At 35.4% G+C, this 22,292-nt stretch overlaps 2 protein-coding genes, 1 long non-coding RNA gene and 1 pseudogene across 5 annotated transcripts; 1 reads left to right on the top strand and 3 right to left on the bottom strand.

Annotated features, from left to right (window-relative positions):
• Positions 1 to 1,412: 1,412 nt before the first annotated feature.
• Positions 1,413 to 10,350, top strand: LOC114376324 (caffeic acid 3-O-methyltransferase-like). 3 transcript variants are annotated; one of them, XM_028334404.1, is made up of 4 exons: positions 1,413 to 1,875; positions 2,538 to 2,874; positions 2,951 to 3,015; positions 3,580 to 4,038. In XM_028334404.1, exons 1-4 carry the CDS (start codon positions 1,510 to 1,512, stop codon positions 3,706 to 3,708), a joined length of 897 nt encoding a protein of 298 aa, XP_028190205.1. In that variant the 5' UTR covers positions 1,413 to 1,509; the 3' UTR covers positions 3,709 to 4,038. The 3 variants fall into 3 exon arrangements, with proteins under 3 accessions (XP_028190205.1, XP_028190206.1, XP_028190204.1); XM_028334405.1 differs by having other exon boundaries at positions 1,415 to 1,875; positions 3,577 to 3,651; XM_028334403.1 differs by lacking the exon at positions 3,580 to 4,038 and adding an exon at positions 9,800 to 10,350 and having other exon boundaries at positions 1,443 to 1,875.
• LOC114376325 lies at positions 3,820 to 8,930 on the bottom strand. The gene is made up of 3 exons (XR_003658941.1): positions 8,745 to 8,930; positions 8,506 to 8,602; positions 3,820 to 3,901 (listed from the first exon to the last, which is right to left on the bottom strand). It is a non-coding gene; the product is annotated as an uncharacterized LOC114376325 (long non-coding RNA).
• An 875-nt stretch (positions 10,351 to 11,225) lies between the features above and the next one.
• On the bottom strand, positions 11,226 to 13,387 carry LOC114373336 (F-box/FBD/LRR-repeat protein At3g14710-like). Its single transcript, XM_028330819.1, has 3 exons — positions 12,392 to 13,387; positions 11,620 to 11,760; positions 11,226 to 11,507 (listed from the first exon to the last, which is right to left on the bottom strand). The coding sequence occupies exons 1-3, from the start codon at positions 13,385 to 13,387 to the stop codon at positions 11,226 to 11,228; spliced, it is 1,419 nt and encodes a 472-aa protein (XP_028186620.1).
• Positions 13,388 to 16,889: 3,502 nt separating this feature from the next.
• LOC114373335 lies at positions 16,890 to 20,965 on the bottom strand (annotated as a pseudogene).
• Between the last annotated feature and the right edge of the window lie 1,327 nt (positions 20,966 to 22,292).

Below are 22,292 nucleotides of genomic sequence, written 5' to 3'. Positions count from 1 at the left end.
TAATTTATTTTACATTTAATTATGTATAAGCTTATTACACAAAAATATAAATGTTTAATAAAAGGGCTGTGATGCCTACAATAATAGTTTAATTATAAAAATTTATATTTATAGAGTGTCATTTAAAAAATTTATATTTATAGAGTGTCATTTAAAAAATTGATCTGTTTTGTTATTGATTTATACTGTTTTGGTTTTAGAAAAAAAAAATCCTTTTGTTCTCGACCTGTTCCGGGGCTGGTCCTTACTGTTGGCAGCCTATTTTTCTTTTTTTATTCCTTTGTTTTTGTGCAAGGCATGGGTTGATTCACACTTCCTTATTTTCATTTTCATACCTCCTTCCCTAATATGCATTTGTCTTATTTTGATCCATTAAACCTGTGTTCTTCAGTTTTGTTGCTGCATCAATACTTGTGACTTGCCACAATGTGTCATGAGAAATTATTAGGTTGTTTGACACCACTACATCTACATCAATAAGTTTCAACCAATCTATATTATATGTACTTAAGTTTTTTACTTAAAAAAAATTAAGAACACTTAACTCAATTGTGTCATATAAAATTTAGTATCATGAGAAGTTATTATTTTTTATACTACTGTGTCATATAATAATTAAAGAGTGACTCATACTACCTAAATCTCTAGGTGTTACATACACACTGTCTTTTAACACCACAATAGATGTAGTTAAGGCACAAAATAACTATTAGAAAATGAATTTATAGGTTAGTTAACACCTTAAAAAATGAATTAGCGTTATCTATTCAATTTTAAAATGAATTTATAGGTTAGTTAACTATTTTTAAAATGAATTTATAGGTTAGTTAACTATTTTTAATTGGGTTCCTTTAAGAATCTTTATTTGTTTAGTAAAATTATTCAATTTTTTAAACCTCGCAATGACTTCAATAAGTATGTGTTTGATTTTACTAAAAGTTTTACACATTGGAGAGGTCCAATAAGAAAGAGAAAAAAAGTCATGAATCTTGTAAGGCTTACCTGTTTTACATGGCAATTCTCTTTATACCGTTTTACACCTAACTTTTATAGTAAAAATGCCAATAAATTTTAATCAAAATATTTTTACAAAATTAATATTTTTTAAAATAAATTTTGTTAATGCTGCTTCTAAACAGACACTAAATTTATTGACATGTGATTAGGATTGATATGTGATTAGGTTATTCTAAATGAATACTAGTTAAGAACTCTACATGTTAATTATCAAAATAAAAAAATATTATTTTAAAAATTTATAAATAAAGTTTGCAAATAACAACAATTTAATAAAAACGAGGAATCAACTTATACTTTTTTATTACTTCTCATCTCACAATCCATTTATTAAATTTCCCATAAAAAGAAACAAATTATGTACTTGCAAACTCACCTTTTTTTTTTTAACCTTTTCCTCTTTTCCCTTTAACTCTCAGAAGGTCCTATAAATTTCTTCCATATTCACAAACTCGTAGACCAAATCGAACAGCACTAGAAGAAGAGAAGACGATGGAGAAAGAGGAGAGCACGGAACAGCGAAAGCAAGCGAGGCTTGCCATTATGGAGCTCGCCAACATGATAAGCGTTCCCATGGCGCTAAACGCCGTCGTTCGCCTCAACGTCGCCGACGCCATCTGGCAAGGCGGCGCCAACAACCCCCTCTCCGCCGCTGAGATCCTCCCCCGCCTCCTTCCCGCCGGCGGCGGCGACGCCGAGAACCTCCAGCGGCTCCTCCGGATGCTGGCCAGTTACGGCGTCTTCTACGAGCACCTCTCCGCCGGCGAGCGGAAGTACTCCCTCACCGACGTCGGCAAAACGCTTGTCACCGATGAACAAGGCCTGTCGTACGCGCATTACGTGCTCCAACACCACCAGGTCAGTTTTAAATTTTTAATAATTAGTACTATTTAATAATAAGCTTATTTTATATAACTAAAATTTAAAATAAATAAATATTTTTTTAGTACTATTTAATAAGAGAAGCTCGAGTTTATAGAGTTTTTTTCTTCTTAATGATGGAGATGGCAATCAAGATGAAATTTTGTGTTTTCTAAAAAATAGACTAAAGAACAAAGTTTTTTTTTCCCCTGAAAAGTGAAAATTTAATTAATATGTAACATTATCGTACATAAACTTGATGTGATATATAATTAGTAAATAATTTTGCTTCTTAAGTATCCAGAAGTTTATTCTTTGTTTTTGTTTTTTTAGAGAAATCTCTTAAATGAATCTAACAAAATTATCTTGAATTGAAAAAAATTTGAAACATTATCACATAAGTAAGTTGCATTTATATATATTATATAATATAGATATAGATAAATAAGCAAGAATGGCAGTAATAGGAAAAATAGTAGTAATGACAATTCGTACTTATGAGTTTTTAGGGTCACTTGGTAGGCGTAACATGGAAGATAAGGAATGCGTATTGAATGAATGTGTATCTTGAAAGAGTAAAAGTGTCATTTTAAGAAAAATAACAACTTCACAAGCAATTGAGAAATTGCATTACTCTGATATATATTAATTGTGTGCAGGATGCGTTGATGAGAGCGTGGCCAATGGTGCACGAGGCAGTAGTGGACCCTACAAAGGAGCCCTTCGAGAGGGCAAATGGGGAGCCAGCATATGGATACTATCTGAAGCACCCAGAGATGAATGACCTAATGGTGAGGGCCATGTCAGGGGTGTCAGTGCCCTTCATTAGGGCCATGTTGGAGGGCTATGATGGCTTTCAAGGTGTGGAGAAGCTTGTGGATGTGGGTGGTAGTGGCGGTGATTGCCTTCGTATGATCTTGGAAAAACACCCCACCATCAAAGAAGGGATCAACTTTGACCTACCTGAAGTTGTGGCCAAAGCCCCACAAATCCCATGTGAGTTACTGTTAGCTTTTGATTTATGCATGATGTGGGGGTGATCCCATGATGTGACTTATTATGTGATTTGTAGTTGTAACCCATGTGGGTGGTGACATGTTCAAGTTTATTCCCCAAGGAGATGCTATCTTCATGAAGGTGAGTCATTACTCCATTTCTGCAAAATACTCTCTTCTTTATGAGATATTATTAGATAGTTTTTGAATCGTTATGTATTTATAATCTTAATCAATCTTTTTATGGCATGTATAGTATGTTTGGTAACGATTCCTAGTTCACATTTGACATGAAAAATCCTGTATTGACTTAAGTAATTAGTTGTTGCTTCCGGTTCTTCTAGTTATTTTCAAACACACATGTAGTCAAGTATTTAATTTGCAAGAAAAAAATGATAATACTCATGTCATGTGAAAATTAGTTTAACATATGATATTATGATGATATTGAATGATGTTATAATTTTTTCCTCTTTTACATATTTATGCATTTATTTTTATTTCAATTTAATTAGAATAGAGATGTAACTTTGGTATTATTATTTATTTATAAATGGTTATATAATTAAAAGTGATTGACTTTGTGATAATTATCTTAAAATTTATAAAGATAATATCTAATTGAATATTGACAAATGTAAAAATAATTGTACTAAACTTTCGAGTTTTTTGGACGATCTATATATGATATTTTGGCTGATAGTAGATCTTGGCGATTCACGGACTGGAAAGAATCAAAGTTGTACTAATAGTAGTTGGACGATCTATATATGATATTTTGGCTGATAGTAGATCTTGGCGATTCACGGACTGGAAAGAATCAAAGTTGTACTAATAGTAGTGTGACAATAGAGGCAACAACAGAATGGCAGTTTGGGGAATCAATCAACAAGGGAGGTGTGCAATTAGTAAAAACAAAGAGAAAGGTTACCAGGCCTGCATATCTCAGAGACTATGCTTGATATCACAATGCAAACAGAGAGGAGCCAAGCTGGCACAATGAAGGATTTGCTAGATTCGAATGTTCCCTGCAAGGATGCATCCATAACCAATTCTGTTATGTAAATATTCCTAGGAGATTTGGATAAATCCATTAGCAGTGGACATTATATATACGTATGTAAATAACTAGCAAATTCAATAAGACAATTTTACTCTCCTCTCATCCTTACCCTGTTTCTCTCTTTTCCTCGTATTCTTGCTTTTAGGAGGCCCCTGGCCCTCGAAGTCCAGGTTATCAGCATCTGCTTCTATCAATTTGGTGCTCTCGTTGAGTTACCACTATGCCTAACCCAGATGAATCATCCTCTTCCTACGACAAACTCGAGGACGTCCTCAGTCGTTTAACCAAGCAACAACTTTATTTGGGGGAATCCGTCAACGCTATGACCCTCAAGATAGAGGAACTTCTTTAGCGTGTTTCCTCGACTGTATCCTCTCCTTAGCCAACTCCAACCCCATTACCACCTCCTTAACCTGCAACACCAATTCATCGTTTAAAATTAGAGGTATCCAGATTTGATGGGTCAGAACCACTTGGATGGATTTATAAAATCAATTAGTTTTTTTATTATCATAATACACCTGAGGCAGATAAGCTTACCGTGGCGTCTTTCTATATGGAGGGCCGGGCTCTTGCCTGGTTTCAGTGGATGAACACCACTAACCAGTTTCCATCTTGGCCTGCGTTCTTGGAAGCTTTGCGGACCCGATTTGCTCCTTCACAGTTCGAGGACCCCTCGGGGGCTTTGTGCAAGCTCACGCAGAGTGGCATCGTGGCCCAGTACTTGGCTGATTTTGAGGACTTGGCTAACCGGACCATAGGACTCCCCACTCCGTTTCTCTTGAGTTGTTTTATCTCCGGCCTCACGCCGGAGATTCGTCGTGAAGTTCAAGCGCATCAGCCGGCCACCCTCGTTCAAGCCGCCGGACTCGCGAGGTTATAGGAGGAAAAGTTTGCGAACATGCGAACTCCCTCACGTCTTTGACCCCCACCTGCCCCTTCGCCACTCTCCCCACGACCCACAACCACCCCTACCCTCTCACCACCTCTCCGGCCCCCTTCGTCTCCCACCCAACCACCACCTCTCCCCGTATCCCCAGCCAACCTTCCTCCTTTACTACCTCCGCCGTTCCCACCCCGAACCCCACCTCAGGCATGGAAGCGCCTTTCCCCTGAAGAGATTGCTTCTCGGAGGGAGAAGGGTCTCTGCTTCAATTGTGAGGAAAAGTTCCATAGAGGGCATAAATGTGCCTCTAGGTTTTTCCTCCTAATCTTTGAGGAAGATGACCCAGCACCTTCTCTTATACCCTCTTTAGACCCACCCAACATCATAACCCATGACCCGCTTCAGATACAACCACCCGACCCACCCGATAGCCCAAATTCTTACCCGGCCCAAATTTCACTCAACTCCCTAGCAGGCCACGTTGCCCCGGAGACCCTTCGGCTAATAGGGAACATTTCCGATCATCCCTTATTGTTGCTGGTCGATGGGGGTTCCACCCATAATTTCGTTCAGCAACAATTGGTGACCCACCTGGGCTTGCCTTGCCGTGTGACCACGCCCTTACGCGTAATGGTAGGCAATGGTCAATATTTAGAATGTACCTCCATCTGTGACGCCATTGATATCCAAATTCAGAATCACACTTTCACCATTGACTTGCATGTACTCCCCATCTCAGGTGCCAATGTTGTACTAGGTGTGCAGTGGCTTAAAACATTAGGGCCCGTTCTCACAGACTATTCCTCTCTGACCATGCAATTCTTTTATAATGGGGCTCTGGTCACGCTGCAAGGTGATCCCGACGCAACTCTGAGCTCCATCTCTTCTTCTCAGTTTCGCTGCTTATGTCGGACCCAGAACTCTGACCTCTGTTTTCATATCACCTTCCTCTCGGAGGACAATCCTGCTCCCTCAGAACCTTTAGCCCCACCCTTTCAGGCCTTGCTCACCAAATATAATGTCCTATTCCAACCACCACAAACATTACCCCAGAGTGCACCACAGACCACCATATTCATCTTCTACCTCAGTCTAACCCAGTAAATGTCCGACCTTACCGGTATCCGCACTTCCAAAAGCAGGAGATTGAGTTGCAGGTCGAGTCCATGCTTCAGAAAGGACTGATACAACCTAGTAACAGTCCCTTTTCTTCTCCGGTCCTCCTCGTCAGGAAGCATGATGGAACCTGGCGCTTCTGCGTCGATTACAGGGCATTGAATTCCCTCACCGTCAAGGACTGCTTTCCCATACTGACAATTGATGAGTTGCTTGACGAATTGGGAGGAGCACAGTGTTTTTCCAAGCTTGATCTCCTCCAAGGTTATCATCAAATCCGCATGCATTTGGCTGACATACCCAAGACGGCATTTCGAACTCATCTTGGACATTGAGTTCAGAGTCATGCCCTTTGGGCTCTGCAATGCGCCCTCATCATTTCAGGCGACAATGAATTTGATCTTCAGGCCATTCCTTCGCCGCTTTGTCATCGTGTTCTTTGATGACATTCTTATCTATAGCGGGACCTTCGAAGATCATCTCCGACACTTGGATATGACTTTCCAGGTATTACTTGACAATCAATTTGTCCTAAAAATGTCTAAGTGTTTCTTTGCAAAAGCGCAGGTCGAGTATCTTGGACACCTAGTTTCTGGCAGGGGAGTCGAACCCATGGCAGACAAAGTGGCCGCCATTGTTAATTGGCCAAGACCTCAATCCACCAGAGCTGTACGCAGTTTTTTGGGATTAGCAGGCTTTTATCGGAGATTCATTCGTGGATACGCTATGATAGCAGAGCCATTAGTTCGTCTCACCACCATGGAAACCTTTCAATGGACCTCTCAAGCTCAACAAGCTTTCGAGAATCTTAAGGTTGCCTTGGCCACAGCTCCAGTTCTTGCTCTACCCGATTTTCAGATTCCATTCACGATGGAGACCGACGCGTCTGGCAGTGGTATGGGGGCAGTCCTGTCGCAGAAAGGACACCCAATTGCTTACTTCAGCAAACCGTTCTCTCCGAAGTTGTTAACAGCCTCGACGTATGTCCGCGAATTGTTTGCCATCACTTCCGCCGTGAAGAAGTGGCGGCAATATCTCTTGGGCCACCAATTTACGATCATCACGGACCACAGAAGCCTGAAGGAGCTATTAACCCAAGTGATTCAGACTCCTGAACAGCATACATATATGGCACGTCTGATGGGATTCGATTACCAAATTCAATATCGATCAGGAGCACATAATCAAGCTGCAGACGCCTTATCAAGGTCACCGGAAAATGGTCCACCAGAATATTCTGCTTCTCAATTTCTGATTCTCTCAGTCCCCTGTCTGACGTTTCTAGACGAATTAAAGCAACAAGTGGCCACTAATCAGCAATACTCTCAACAACGACAAGCTATTATTGACTTTCCAGACTCGCATTATGATTTCACCATTCATCAAGATCTCATTCTTTAGAAGGGTCGATTATAGCTACCACGTGACCTTCCACTCATCCAGTCCCTCTTACATGAATATCACTCTATTCCCATGGGAGGACATGCTGGGGTCGCCAAGACAATAGCACGATTGTCGGAGAACTTCACTTGGTCAGGGCTCAGGGCAGATGTCGTTACCTATGTAGCCAATTGTGTGGAATGTCAGGTCACGAAATATGAAACAAAGTGCATTGCGGGGTTGCTATGTCCCCTTCCAGTCCCCTTCAGACCTTGGGAAGACCTTTCTCTTGACTTCGTGCTGGGTCTTCCTCTCTTTCAAGGCAAAACGGTGCTCTTGGTGATCGTGGACCGTTTTTCGAAAGGGATTCACTTGGGCATTCTTCCTCAGGCCCATACAGCTCACATGGTGGCCCAGCTCTTTATCGACATTGTTGTCAAACTGCACGGCATTCCCAGAAGCTTGGTGTCCGATCGTGATCCATTATTCATTAGTGGGTTTTGGCAAGAGCTCTTCAAGCTTAGTGGCACTCATCTTCGAATGAGTTCTGCCTACCATCCACAGAGCGATGGTCAGACAGAAGTCATGAATAAAGTGATTGAAGGATATTTACGAGCTTTTGTTCACCGCCGGCCAACATCGTGGGGGAAGTTCCTACCATGGGTGGAACTATCTCATAACACTTCGTGGAACAGTAGCACGGGTTCCACCCCTTATGAGATAACATATGGGCGCAAGCCATTTTCTTTTTCAGATCATATCGCCGGTTCTTCCAGGATTGATGCAGTGGATGACCTTCTCATGTCTCGTGATGAAGTATTCGCCGGAAATTACTCAAGGCACAAGCTTCCATGAAGAAAACCTCAGATGCAAAGCGACGAGAGGTCCACTGCATCAATCCTGGAAGAACCGGCGATATAATCTGGAAAAGAAAATGACTATCACAGACATAAGGAGAAAGACACGTGGGAAGTGTTGGTCCAATGGCACGGACTATCCCCTGATGAGTCATCATGGGAAGACTGGGAACAACTCAAGCAGGATCATCACCTTAAGGACAAGGTGATTCTCCAAGGGCCAAAGGAAGTTGATAGCAGTGTGACAACAGAGGCAACATCAGAAGGGCAGTTTGGGGAATCAATCAACAAGGGAGGTGTGCAATTAGTAAAAACAAAGAGAAAGGTTACCAGGCCTGCATATCTCACAGACTATGCTTGATATCACAATGCAAACACAGAGGAGCCAAGCTGGCACAATGAAGGATTTGCTAGATTCGAATGTTCCCTGCAAGGATGCATCCATAACCAATTCTGTTATGCAAATATTCTTAGGAGATTTGGATAAATCCATTAGCAGTGGACATTATATATAGATGTAAATAACTAGCAAATTCAATAAGACAATTTTACTCTCCTCTCATCCTTACCCTGTTTCTCTCTTTTCCTCATATTCTTGCTTTTAGGAAGCCCCTGGCCCTCGAAGTCCAGGTTATCAGCAGCTGCTTCTATCATGTACCAAAATATCTATTCTCTTGCTTAATTAAGATCACCGTGAAAAATAATATAAAATATCTTATCAGGTTCAGGCTGTAATCTGTCCTCTTCTTTTATTGAAAGGTTGTCTCCTCATTCTCGTGAAAGCAAAACACTGAAAAATGCAAATTTTATATTATATTGACTACATTTATATTATTTTATATCAAGTTTCTGTATAAGAAACTTGACGCAATCAATACTCGACACATATAACTGATAATAACATTTACTTTTCAGTATTCATTTTCACCATTATTCACTCTTTGACGTTGCCCGAGCTGCTTCCCTATACCGAGTTGAAAGACATAAAATTGCTTTGCTGAATTAATTTTTTATTGGGCCAGTCTGTTAAAAAATGTGTTTTTTAATATAAAATAATTTAGTAATTTTATGAGAATTATTTTAAAATAGCTTATGATTCTAAGCAGACTTTAAGTTCTTTTCAATTTTTTATCGTTTTAAAAAATAAAATAAACACGATTTTTTTTAAAAAATATATTATATGTTTTTTTTTATTTAAAAAAACTCTTTAAAATATTATAACATACTACTAACCAATAGATCTAATTATTATAGAAACAGATTTATAGTATAACTCATAGGGAGATAGGGATCAACCTTGGATGGGTTTTGGTGTTCTAATTCAAGTTGGTTAGCATGTATTAGGTTACCATAATTCTGCACCTTGCAAATGCTAGGATGTATATACAACTGCAGTGCTTGTACTATTATATATATATATATATGCTGATAAAAAAAAAGGGATCAACCTTGGATAGGGACATCATCAGTGTTGGATTGATTATGACCAATTAGGATTTTTCAACAATCTTTATGTCTAATAATCATTGGCTGGACCAACAACTTCACAACCAATGAAATTGAAGTGGGGGCTTTTGTGGTTTAGTTACATAATTACATAATCTCTTTGGGCATTATTTGGCAGTGGGTGCTAACAACATGGACTGATGAAGAATGCAAGCACATAATGCAGAACTGTCACAAGGCACTCCCTGAGGGAGGAAAACTAATAGCATGTGAGCCAGTGCTCCCGGAGGACTCAGACGAGAGTCACAGAACGAGGGCATTGCTTGAAGGTGACATTTTTGTGATGACAATCTACAGAGCCAAAGGGAAGCACAGGACTGAAGAACAGTTCAGGCAATTAGCCATTGATGCAGGCTTCCCTCGTTTCAGAGCCTTCCATGTTGACCATTTCTACACTGTCCTTGAGTTTCAGAAATGAAATGAAATGAAGGCAGCAACTACTCCTCTCTGTTTCAACTTTGAATTAAGTGGTTATTGGTCATGTGATATTGGAAAAGAGAATTTGAGGTATTGATTGTTGGGTAGTAGAATGCTTAGGTCCCTATCATTATCATGTGTCTCAAAATAAGAATCATACCTTTGCAAAAATTGACAAGTAACGACAGAGTTGTACCCTAAAATTAAATAAAATATCAATTCAAGAAAGAAAAAAAAACTCCTTTTATTTAAGTTATTATTTTTTACTTTGTAAAAATGTCATGACAAAATAGTGGAAGTGTTCCTTTCAAATGAAAAAAAGAGTTTCTCAACTCTAAAGTGTTAAAAAGGTTTTTTTAAATTTAAAATTTTCATTTTATGATAGAAATATATTACATTAATAAAATTTAGTAAAAGGATAAGATTTCATCCGGTAAAATGTCTCGAGACAGAATCTATTCCCATAAACTGAGATTTAGTTCTTGGAAATCGAAAAGACACATAAAATGATCTTTTGGTATTCTTTTTACATAGTCAAACAAAATTATATAAACTTACACGTTTTAATTATATTTTTTATCTAATTCATTTTGGTACAACAGACACTCAAATTCAACAATTTGCCTCACTTCATAGTAGGATAGGTAAGATGGCGTAATTTAACTTATTTTACTCATTTCTGATTTTCAACTTTTCAAAAACTAAAAATAGCTTTAGTATTTCATAAATTTCAAAACAAAAAATTAAAAATCATTCTTAGTAATTCAATCTTAAAGAACTATCTAATAAATGGTTGCAGTAGAATTTTATAAAAACCTGCGAGACTTTTTACTCTTTACAAGCACTACCAAAATTACAAGCCATCCTCAACTAGAGACGAAAACAGCTAGAGTGAACAATGAAGGAAAAATAAATGGTTGCAATAGAATCTTGTAAAAACCTGCGAGACTTTAGTGTACATTGGTACATATGAATATAATTGGTCTTAAATTAACTTTTAAACGCAAAAACAATGTTGCTGCCAATACAACTGGCACCAAAATTCATGATTCACCACTTCCACTTAAATTAAGATAGTACGCAAAAAAAAGCAAAACATAGAAGACCTGCACCACTTCTTCTGTAACCTATTCACAAGAAAATTCAACAATAGCAAAAGAGAAGCCTTTCTTAAATGAGAACAGCTTCTGTTTAAATTCTTTAATAATCTTCGATTTGGCCAAGCCATGATTAGCGAGAGAGAAACTCATCCTCTCCATCACTACACCGTTTTCCATCACAAATTTAGCTAGACTCAGCTCATGGTCCAATCCATGCAGTTTTCCAAAATTCACAAGCTGGAGTGTAGATGTCAAACAATGGGGAACAGTAGCAGAATTAAAAAGCTCTTTGTCAAATTGAAATATTCCCTGTGATTAATCATCAAACAAAGTCCAAATATGAATCACAAAGGTAAATAAAAAGTGTAAAAAAATAAAGAGGCTAGTAGCTACTAGCAATGATAGTTTACTAATTACCAACCTTGAAAGCTAGAGTTCTGAGAACTGGTGACCTCAGAAGTAAGGCTAATAAAAACTCAGCAGTAACTAAGCCAAGTTCCAAATGGCTCAACCTTCCAAATACAGGTAGAGTAGCTACATTTGATTCTGATAGTGGCAGAACCTGGATAACAATAAAAGAAACTGATTTATATACCACAGAAAGATGAAATACAATTAACTCAGCAAATTACACTCCTGAGTTTTTTTTGAATTGGACACAACACCACTTTTTTTTTTCCTATTCCTACACTAACCTCCCATAATGTTTGAAAACATTACACTGACATCATGTTATATATTACACTAACCCCCACAATTGTTAGAAAAACATTACACAGACACCTCCTATAAGGGAAGTTGTTGTAAACATTAAGCAAGGAGGGGTACTGTGTGCAATCTGAATAAACTTCAGGGGGGGGGGGGGTTGATGTAATTAACTCTAACTTCAATTCTGTCTGGAACAAACTTGTTTAAAACATAGATCTCTCCTAATTCTAGCTATGGGAATATAAATGCCACTACTTTATTTCAACACTATTCAATAATATAGCTTTAGAATTCAAATCAACATATTTTAATATTCATATGTGCGATAGTGCTACTAACTATCTAATTAGCTGCGCAGGAAACTATACATTGATAATGATAATTTCTCAATTGATGTAGATATGCAGTAGATCTCATTTCATCATAAAAAATTCATGTTTTGGTTTCTTCACATTCAATGTTTTGAAAGGTTTAAGGATGCTTACCTCCGCCCCATCAAATTTAAGATACTTCACTTCACTGAATTGCCTGAGAAGCAGAGAAGCATAAGATCCTGTTTCTGATACACTGTCACTGTCCTCATCACATCGGATAGTTATATCAGCAGAAGCATTATGAGCTGATGATGGATCTAACAGAAGAACATGTTGTGCCATATAACAATAACTGCAAAATGTAAATTTTGTCAGACGCGAAGCAGAAATCTTGATTGGCAAGGAATCCAGCTCATAAAATACTGCAGCGGGGTCATGTTCTATAAGGACACTTTCAAGTAGAGGCACTCTTAAAGTGACACTCTCAGCATTAAACCAAGTGCAATTTTTTGTCTCAAACACCTCGAGGACTGGTAAGCTAAGAGTCAGATCTTCTGAGCTGCTTGATTCAAGATCAAATACAACTGAACACAACCTCAGGCATTTTAGGTGACCAAAATGAAGAAAGGTTTTGACAACTGGTATAGTGCAAATCATCTTCAGCACCAGTTCTTCTAATACCTCCGAGTCAAAAAGGGAATCGGATGTATGAGCATTGAAAGGGACCTCAAAATGTGAACATATATGAAGATTCTTCACATTTCGGTTCAAGATACCAGATATCCACGTATTGAACATGTATACATCATACTTGTTAGTCATCACAAGAGAGAAACTTTCAATACTAGGATTTTTAGTAAGAAGAAGTGCCCTATACACAAAGTTCATAAAGTACTGTTTTCCACCTGTCTTTCTCTTTGGATAATAGACCACACTATCATCTAAGTCCAACTTGGTGATGGATGTCCAGTGATATGCCCATTTCTTGGACAAAACACTTGTACGAACAGCATCTTTAGCTGGGAGAAGAGAGAGTATATGACTTATAAGTTGTTCAGGTAGCTTGTTCATTATGCTTTCAGCACCTTCCTTTGCCTTCACCTTCTTTGAAAGTTTTTCCTTACATGTGCTAGAGCCAACAACATTTGAATCAGATGACTCATCCATATTTGTAACAATTGCCTACAAATAATTTGCTGCACTGATAAGCACTTTATGCACACACACACATAACATCTTGTAAAAGGAATCAAAAGTCAAAGTAGATAATAGCATTAGCAAGATAACATTTAATACTCACATACGTACCCAATGACAATGCATCTAGTTGCTGTGAAATCATATATAGTGTTTGGTTAGAGAAGAGGGCCAGAGTAAGGGACAAAAATCCCTACCCTCTTACTTTTGCCTCCTTTCCATCATCACTCTTATAAGAAAACTTGGAACAAAGCTTATAAGAAAAAAGTTGGAACAAAAAATACTTAGATTTGTAGTTTTTTGTTCATAGTCTTGGAATTATAAAACTAAGTGTTATGTGTTCAATCATCCTTTCTTTTCTCTTAAATCTTCTTGTTTTTTTTTTCTCACTTCCAATTTTCTCTCTACTTTATATTTTAATATATATATATATATAATTATATATTCTCTCCTATGCTTTTCTATTTCTTCTTTTCCCATTACATCACTTATTATATTAGTCACTTTTTTCTCTTTCGCTTTTTATCTCTTACTTCCTTCCACCCCAACCCATGCTTATGGAGAGGAGGAAGGGAAAATGAAGGATTTTAATGAAAAAGAGGATTTTTTTTTTGTTTAATTCATAATTCATAAAGAGAGAAAAGGAATTTTAAAATTAACATACTTTTACCCTCTTATATTTCATATGGAGAGATATTTTAATCAATACACTTACGAATGTTTAAAATTTCCTCCCTCTTCACATCCCCCAATGTTGGAGGAGGATACAAATTGAATGTAGAGAAATTTTGCTCTTCTCCATTTCCCTCTCTTCTCTTAAAATTGAACCAAACAACTAAACTTTATAAAATCTCTTCTCTCCCTTCCATTCCCATTTCATTTTTTCCCTCAACTAAACCCTATATTAAGGTTTAAGGTCCAGTCATATTGCAGAAAAAAAGGGATAGGTCAAAGAATACACCTAAATTTATTTTTATCCGGCTACTCTTCCAAATAAACACCATACCTCTTCTCCCATTCATAAAAATCCCTCTCCTTCATTTCCCTTTTTCCTAAACATATACAGCATTATGTAGTAATTGATTAGAATTTGGCTGTAGGAAAAATGGAGAACAGATATAGTTTTGTTTTTTTTAAAGAAAAATAACTCGTCAAAAACCTCAAACAGCATACAGAATATGCATCCATATCATGCATGCATGCCATAAACTCACTCACCTTTGAATAGCACGACGATGATAATGAAAATCTGTTTCCCTTTAAACTTTTTCTGCCATTGTTATCAGTGACCAACTATTGTTTTTGAACCCTTTGGTGAAGACATAACGAGTTGGTATTATAGAGGGAGAAGAAGCGGTGTGGCGGTTGCCAAAGTAGCGTTGAAATTGACCTATTGACATGACATAGGGAACAGTGTCAGTAACATTATGTGGTAGCATTTAACATGTACTCTCATCTAAATTCCCCTCTTCTGTTTTTCTCTATGGCATTTCGTTTCGCACCAAAGAAATGAGGATGAAAATTGAAAATAGGTTAACTTTCTTTTATATCAAAATTTATAATTTATATTAAATTAAATGGTCAAGTCAGATTTATATATATTATATCAATTTTTTTAATATTTAATTAAAAATTAGACTTCAAATTATTTTAAAAAATTAAGTCTAATTAAAATCTATTTAAATAAATATAAATAATGTACGGCAACAATATTAATAAATAAAATTATATTATTATTATTATTATTATTTTGCTGTTATACCTGATACTACTAGTCTACTATTATACTTTTGTTAATTTCTTTAAAGGCTTAAATTTATTAACTTATATGTAAATCTAATTCCAACAACTTATTTATATATATATGTATATATATATATATATATATATATATATATATATATAATTTTTTTCAATAGATTATAAAATAGAACTTTAAATTAATTTTCAAGTTACTAAAATTAAAGAGTATGTAGAATTTTTTAAAAAGTAAATTCTATATCAAATAAATAAACTAATTTTGAGTATTAGATATGAAAAACAAATCGGTTAAATGATGAATTTTATCCGATACTATCACTTTAGTCTTCAAAGTATTAAAAATTTGGCTTAAATAACATTTTGGTTCTTATGAAATAGAATTTTTTTTAAAAATATTTTTAAGTTTTTTTTTTAGTTGCGACTGTAAATTACCCTAAAAAAAACTCGATATTATGACCAACGAAATTGGCCTGCTAAAATTAGCCACGAATTTGGCAACTGATATGTCCTGTAGATAATTTAAAATATATACTAGTCGGTGCCTATTTTTGGTGGCAAATCCGGTGACAATTTTAGTAAACTATTTTGGTGGCTATTTAGGTTGTGTCTGCCACCATAATTATCTGGTCGTTATTTTAGCGACTCAGGCCGTTGCTAAATTCAATTATTAATATTAAACGATTATTGACCAATGCTGTTGTTGCTAATTTAGTTGTACTTGAATTTTTTTTATATATTTTCTCAATTTTACCGATGAAAACCATCAGGACCACAATTACAACAACAAATAGCCTCAATTATAAGAACATATATAAATTAAAATTAGATGTTGACATCAATCATTCTCATTAATCAAAATAAATAAAGCATGTCTCTACATCTAATTGTAAGTTCTAAATCCAAAAGAATGAGACATGTTAACATGTGATAGAGTCATAAATAAAAAAAGATGAAACATGTCTCATCTAATAGAAAATCATAAATCCAAAACGATGAAAACATCTAATAAAAAGGTCTACATCTTCAACACTCACATCTTCAACAAGGACACACCTTATTATTGGATACATTTGGAAGTTGTTGTCTTTGACTAATTGCAAATTGGATGAATTCATTAACTCCTTTGTAATTGCAAGTTGTACTTCCAGCTACATTACAAGAATGAGTATGGATGTTAAACTTGTAGTGTAGCTGGAAGTGAGGATTAAAACCACAAATAACCATATCACACACAAAAGATAAAGGCACCCTATCACATTCCCAATCTCTCTTTCACTAGCAAAAACTCACACCAATCACAAGTAAGCACACATAACATATCAAAGAATCTGCAAAGAATCCAACACCAAGAAGGAAAATGATTGCTAAAATCGTCAACTATATATATATGTACCAAGTAGCTCACTAGTTCTCAAAAACTATCCTAGCAAGTATAAAACTATCTCTACCATGTAGCTCAGTAGCTAAGCAAACATAATCCAAGTATAAAAGAATTTTATATTATAAGGAATATAAATTTAAAAGAATCTATACCAAATATATACCTTCCAAATTAGACTACAAGATTCTGAAAAAAAATCGAAACTAGAGTACAGTTTTTACTACAAGGAAATGAAGTGCTTTTTATATGTCACAAATAGTTTAAGAACCAGCACCATCTATTTCCAAAACCAGTATCTATTAATCTTCTAATCACAAAGTTGTAACATAATTAGTCAGAATATGGGAGAGCAGAAAGAACCCTTTCCAGTTGTTGAGACCAGGCAAACATAATAGTCAAGAAAATAGACCCAGTAGTTTCTGTCCCCATTATGTCAATCTTTATTCAATTTTTACACACAAGTTAGAAAGCTAAAAAATAAATAAATAAAGGTCGAGTAAGGGAAAATCAGTACCTAAAATTAGACCTTGGACCATAAAATGCAAATACCAAGTTAGAGATTTGTTGTTGTTCTGTTAGAGTGGCAGTTGGCAAGACCCCTTTAGCTTCCACATACACCAAGACCCAATAAACCTTATAGTAAGATGCAAATAGGGCATAAAGCAATTGGCATATAGGTTAAGAATTAAAAGAAGGGATTTTGAGATATACCCATTAGAGAAGCTTGGAGCATGTGCTTGGAACGTTGCCTTTCGCTTCGGGTTTGAAGAACTGGAGAAGAGAGCTTCAAAATAGAACGTGACCTGTAGCCTGTTGTGATGAGGGTTCGAAATGCTACAACGCCATTTGTGGAGTGGTTTCTTGTTCAACGTTTTAAGCTTCTTTTTTTTAATTATTTATCTCTTCTGTCAAAAACGCCCCTTCTTCATAGATTCTTCTCCCCTCCCTAGAGGCCATTGGCTTTTCTTATATGAAGCAGATTGGCGTCATCGTTGCCGCCCAAGTGTGTGACTTTGTTGTCCAATCCAACGCAAACCCTCGCTATCCACTTTGCCTTCAACAGTTGTAGAGTAAAACTAGTCTATGTCATTATGTGCTTCATGGTTTCTTTTTATTAAAAACCAATTCCAAGTCTCTTTATCACTGCACTTCTACGAGAGTTTTGGATCAAAGATCTTTCCATTGAGTACTATTTAAAAAAAATAAAGTAAAAAACCCAAAAGAGTTTTAAGTTTATAATTAATTTATGTATTTATTCAACCGAGTTAAGTTATCATTTATCATATAAAGATTCATGCATAAGTTATTTTTACAATTAAAGTAAATATTGATTAAAGTAATTTCACAAACTGTTTACTATTTGTATAAGCTGTCCCAGAAAAGAAATCGAAATATACTTAAAACAATTTAGAGATGTAGCATACAGTAGCCTATTTTCATAAGCTCTCCCACACATTTATACAAATATTTATACCCTAAGATAATATAGAGAGTTGAAAGAGAAACTAAAGCGAAAATCAATTTGCTTAGTTATCAGTTATCAGAGTCACACGATGAAGGGCATAATATAATAATCATGAAATGATTTTGCAGTTCTGACCCTCTAAAAAAGCTTCCGTAACCTAATAGAAAAACGATGTAAGTTCTATAAATACAAATATAACACTTCTTTTAAACGATAATATCTTCTCTCTAACATTTTCATAGTCAAATTTCGAATCGTGTAGAGCCAAAGTAGGATAGAAGATCGTCCTCTCCATGACCTGAGCATTTTCCATTACAAATTTAGTGAAACGCAGCTCATGTTTATCACCATTAAGACTTCCAAACTTTAACACTAGGTTTGATATAAAACAGGAAGGCACATTATCAGGATTTAATATAAAAAAACCTATTATCTCAACTGCCATCTTATTCTTAAAGGTTAGTAACTTATAGTAACCACACGAATGCAATTTTGCTGCATGCTAATACAATATTCAGCACCAAAATTCAGAATCAATCATTTCTATTTAACGGGGTGCATATTGGGATAGCCAATAAGATACCCGAAAATACAAAACACATGTAGACCTGATCGATACCCAAAACAGAAAAATGGTGAAACTGTACCACTTGCTTCTGGAACCTAATAAAAAATTATATGAAAATTCAATAATAGCTTCTCTTTAAATTCTTCTATAACCTTCGATTTTCCCATGAATAGCTGGCATGGGAGAAGCTCATCCTCTCCAGAAATTAAACCATTTTCCATCACAAATTTTGCGAAACACAGCTTATGCTCAAATCCATGTAGCTTATGAAATTTTACAACCTGGAGTGTAGATGTCAAGCACTCGAGCACAGCAGCAGAATTCAAAAGTTCTTTGTCGAATTTAGATATTCCCTGATGATTGATCATCGTAATCCAAATAAGAATCATAGAAAGGTGTAATAAAATTATCAAAAGCTAAAATATTGTATTTGCGATAGTTACCAACCTTGAAAGCTAGAGTCTTAAGAACCGGTGACTTTAGAAGTAAGCCCAACAAAACCTCGCCACTAACCAAGCCAAGCTCCAATTGGCTCAACATTCCAAATAAAGGTAGTTTAGTCACTCTTGATTATGCCAGTACCTGGATTGCACATAAACAAACTTACTTGTATAACTATGACACTCTAGATACAGCAGCAAGCTTGAGTAAAAATATAATATACATAAGAATCTTTAGCTCTGTGAATATACGTGCCATATATACACTCCAATTCAGGCGAAAACTTTTTCTTAATATATATGTTAACGAGGTACTGTAATTCATATATCATTACTCTTATATCTGTATATTCATGTTACTATTAACTTTATCTCTTTGTGTAAAAATAAAGTAAAAGGAAATGAACTGAATAATAAAATAAAATTATCATATATGGAGCATTTATTTAAATGCCGAAAAGAGAAATAACAAAAGAAATTGCTTATATAAAATTCATTAGAAAAAAATTTGTTCAAAATTGGAAGGAAATAATCTCTTTAATTTTGCAAAAAAAAAAACTACACAATTTTTTTAAAATAAACAATTCTATGTTCAGAAAAAATAATAAACTACCAAATTAAATATTTTTAATTAATATAAAATATTTTTCATATAATTCTTTTTACTCTATTTTTCACTCTTCTAAATAAATAAATAAAAATTCTCTACTTTTTAAATAGTATACCTTTTCTATTTTATTAGTCTTCTATTTTTATTTTTATCTTTCCACTCAACTTTCTTGCCAAAATCCAAACAAATGTTAGGGGTATGACATTATAGTAGCCAGTATGTAATTAACCTCTTTAATACTGAAAACTTTTAGTAGGAGAGAAACACACACTATAAAGGGATAACGGTATAAATTCTATTTTAACCATAGAGATAAACTTTCAGAATCCAAGAGGATCCGCACACATGATATATTCGAATGCAACAAGAATGAAGAAAGGTTTAAGAAACAATGCTTACCTCTGAACCACCTTCAAGTTTAAGATATTTCATTTGTCTGAATTGTTTGAGAAGCACAAAGACAAGGGACTCTATCTTTGGATCTTTGTTCTCCCATGGGTTTACAGCTTTGCTAAGAGAAGCTTGAAATAATGCGATATATAATCATAGCCACGATAAGTAAAATCTCTCAAACGTGAAGCAGAAAACTCGATCATACAGTTAGACGTCGCATAAGACATGGACTTGTAGTCTTGCACTATTATAACGCTTTGTAGAGGTGCTGTTACAGTGATACGTTTTGCTTTTAACCAAGCACAATTTGTTGTTTTAAACACTTTGAGAACTGGTAAATTAAGAGTAAGATATCCTGAGCTATTGTCAAGAGTAAATAAAATTCCAGACAACTCGAGGAGTTTCAGGTGTCTAAAATAAACAAATTAAAGGTTTTATCAGTAACAATAACGGCACAATAATCCATCTTCAGCACCAATTCTTCTAACATCACGGATTTGAAAAGAAAATGAGATGCAAGAGCTGAGAAGGACATTTCGAAATATGTGTCAATACGAAGATTTTTTACCCTCCGTAACAAGATGTTAGGTATCCAAGTATTCAGAAGGGATTCATCATCATACTTGTTAGCAATAGTGAGTGCGTGAGAAACTTGATGCATTTGTCAGAAGAAGTGCCCTATTCATAAAGTTCACAAAGTTCTGTAACTTTTGTTTTCCCACTCGTCTTCTTCTTCTTAGGATAGTGGAACACAATGTCGTCCAACTCCAACTTGGTGATGGATGTCCAACGCAGTAACCATTTCTTGGATAACACACTTGTACGAACTGCATCTTTGAGTGGGAGAGAAGAGAGTATGCAAGTTATGAGTGATTCGGGAAGTTTGCTGATTATGTCTTCACCTTTTTTTCTCTTCAAAAGCTTTGGCATGTGTGTGTAAGGGCCAGTAACATCTTTTTTCTAACAATGATTAATTCTAAACGCTCGTCTACTTAGTACTTATATCTTCATATTTATATTTGGTAATTGATAAGTATGTATGTATGTTTGTTTGTTTTTATATATCTTTAAGTTATTAAATGTATTTATTATGGATAAACAATGTATTTATTTTTATTTAATACTGTATTTACTTGGTTGGAAGATTAATAGGCTTTAAAAAGATTAAAACTTTGTAGGAGTATCTTTGTGTAATCTTTTTATATTATGGATAGAATATTTTTTTATATATTATATTATATGTATTTGAACGCTTTTTTTATTTAATATTTTTATAAAAATTGTAGGTTATTGGGTAAAAGAAAATTATAGAAAGATAAACGTTAATTAACAAATACTTCATAGTCTTCACCTAACCAGTTCTCCCATGCCCACAAAAATACCCAATCTGCCAATCATCAATCAATATCCCCAAATTTACTCCTTTCTACCTGAAAATTTCCCGATTTCACGCACATACAACTGTGCTTGATGGAATGGAGGCAACATAGAGAATCCACGGAGGCCACAGAGAGAACCAAGGGAGAAGATGAGATATTAGGGTTCGATGGAAGTTGGAGAACGAATGACAACTTTCATAAGCCTTCTGAAAACCTAAAACGGAAATGACGAAACTACTTTTTTCTGTTTTGAGAAATAAGGTTAAATGGTTCTGAAAATTGTTTAAAAACCACTTCAACCCCTTTTTACCCAAACAGGTTTTGTTATCAAATTTCAATCTGAAAACTAAAAACTTGCAATTCACAATCACCCAAAATGGGACCTTAAGTTATTTATTGTCTCCACTAAGAAAGTTTTTTGTATGTCGTCGATAAGGAAACTATAATTATCATTTGCCAATGAAGTGATTCGTTTTAAAAAAAAAAAAAAACTATAACAAATGGGGTCATCAATCCATGACAGCATGACTACCTACATCATTCGATGTGGTCATCATTTCCCAAGTCGGTGTCATAAAAGATCACCATGTCACCTTAAAGAAGGAAAATCAATGAATGCTAACTTAGTATTATATCACAATTCACAACATCAATTGAAGGTCTTCAGTCTTTTGGTTTTCCATTTTCCTTGAAGGTGCACGAAGAGACTCATGTTAATAATGGGACTAATTACGTCGTGATTTCCAATGACTAGTAGGCATATCTAATTTCATTTTAAGGAAGATGCGCACATGTACTATATAGTTTTGAGTGTTTCATGTAAATTTCATATTTCACAAATATAAAAATCAGCCTACGATACTAAACGACACTTCCGA

Source organism: Glycine soja, chromosome 11 (genome assembly GCF_004193775.1).
Source record: "Glycine soja cultivar W05 chromosome 11, ASM419377v2, whole genome shotgun sequence".
In the NCBI taxonomy this organism is placed as follows: domain Eukaryota; kingdom Viridiplantae; phylum Streptophyta; class Magnoliopsida; order Fabales; family Fabaceae; genus Glycine; species Glycine soja.
This window is presented reverse-complemented; position numbering and strand designations above follow the sequence as displayed.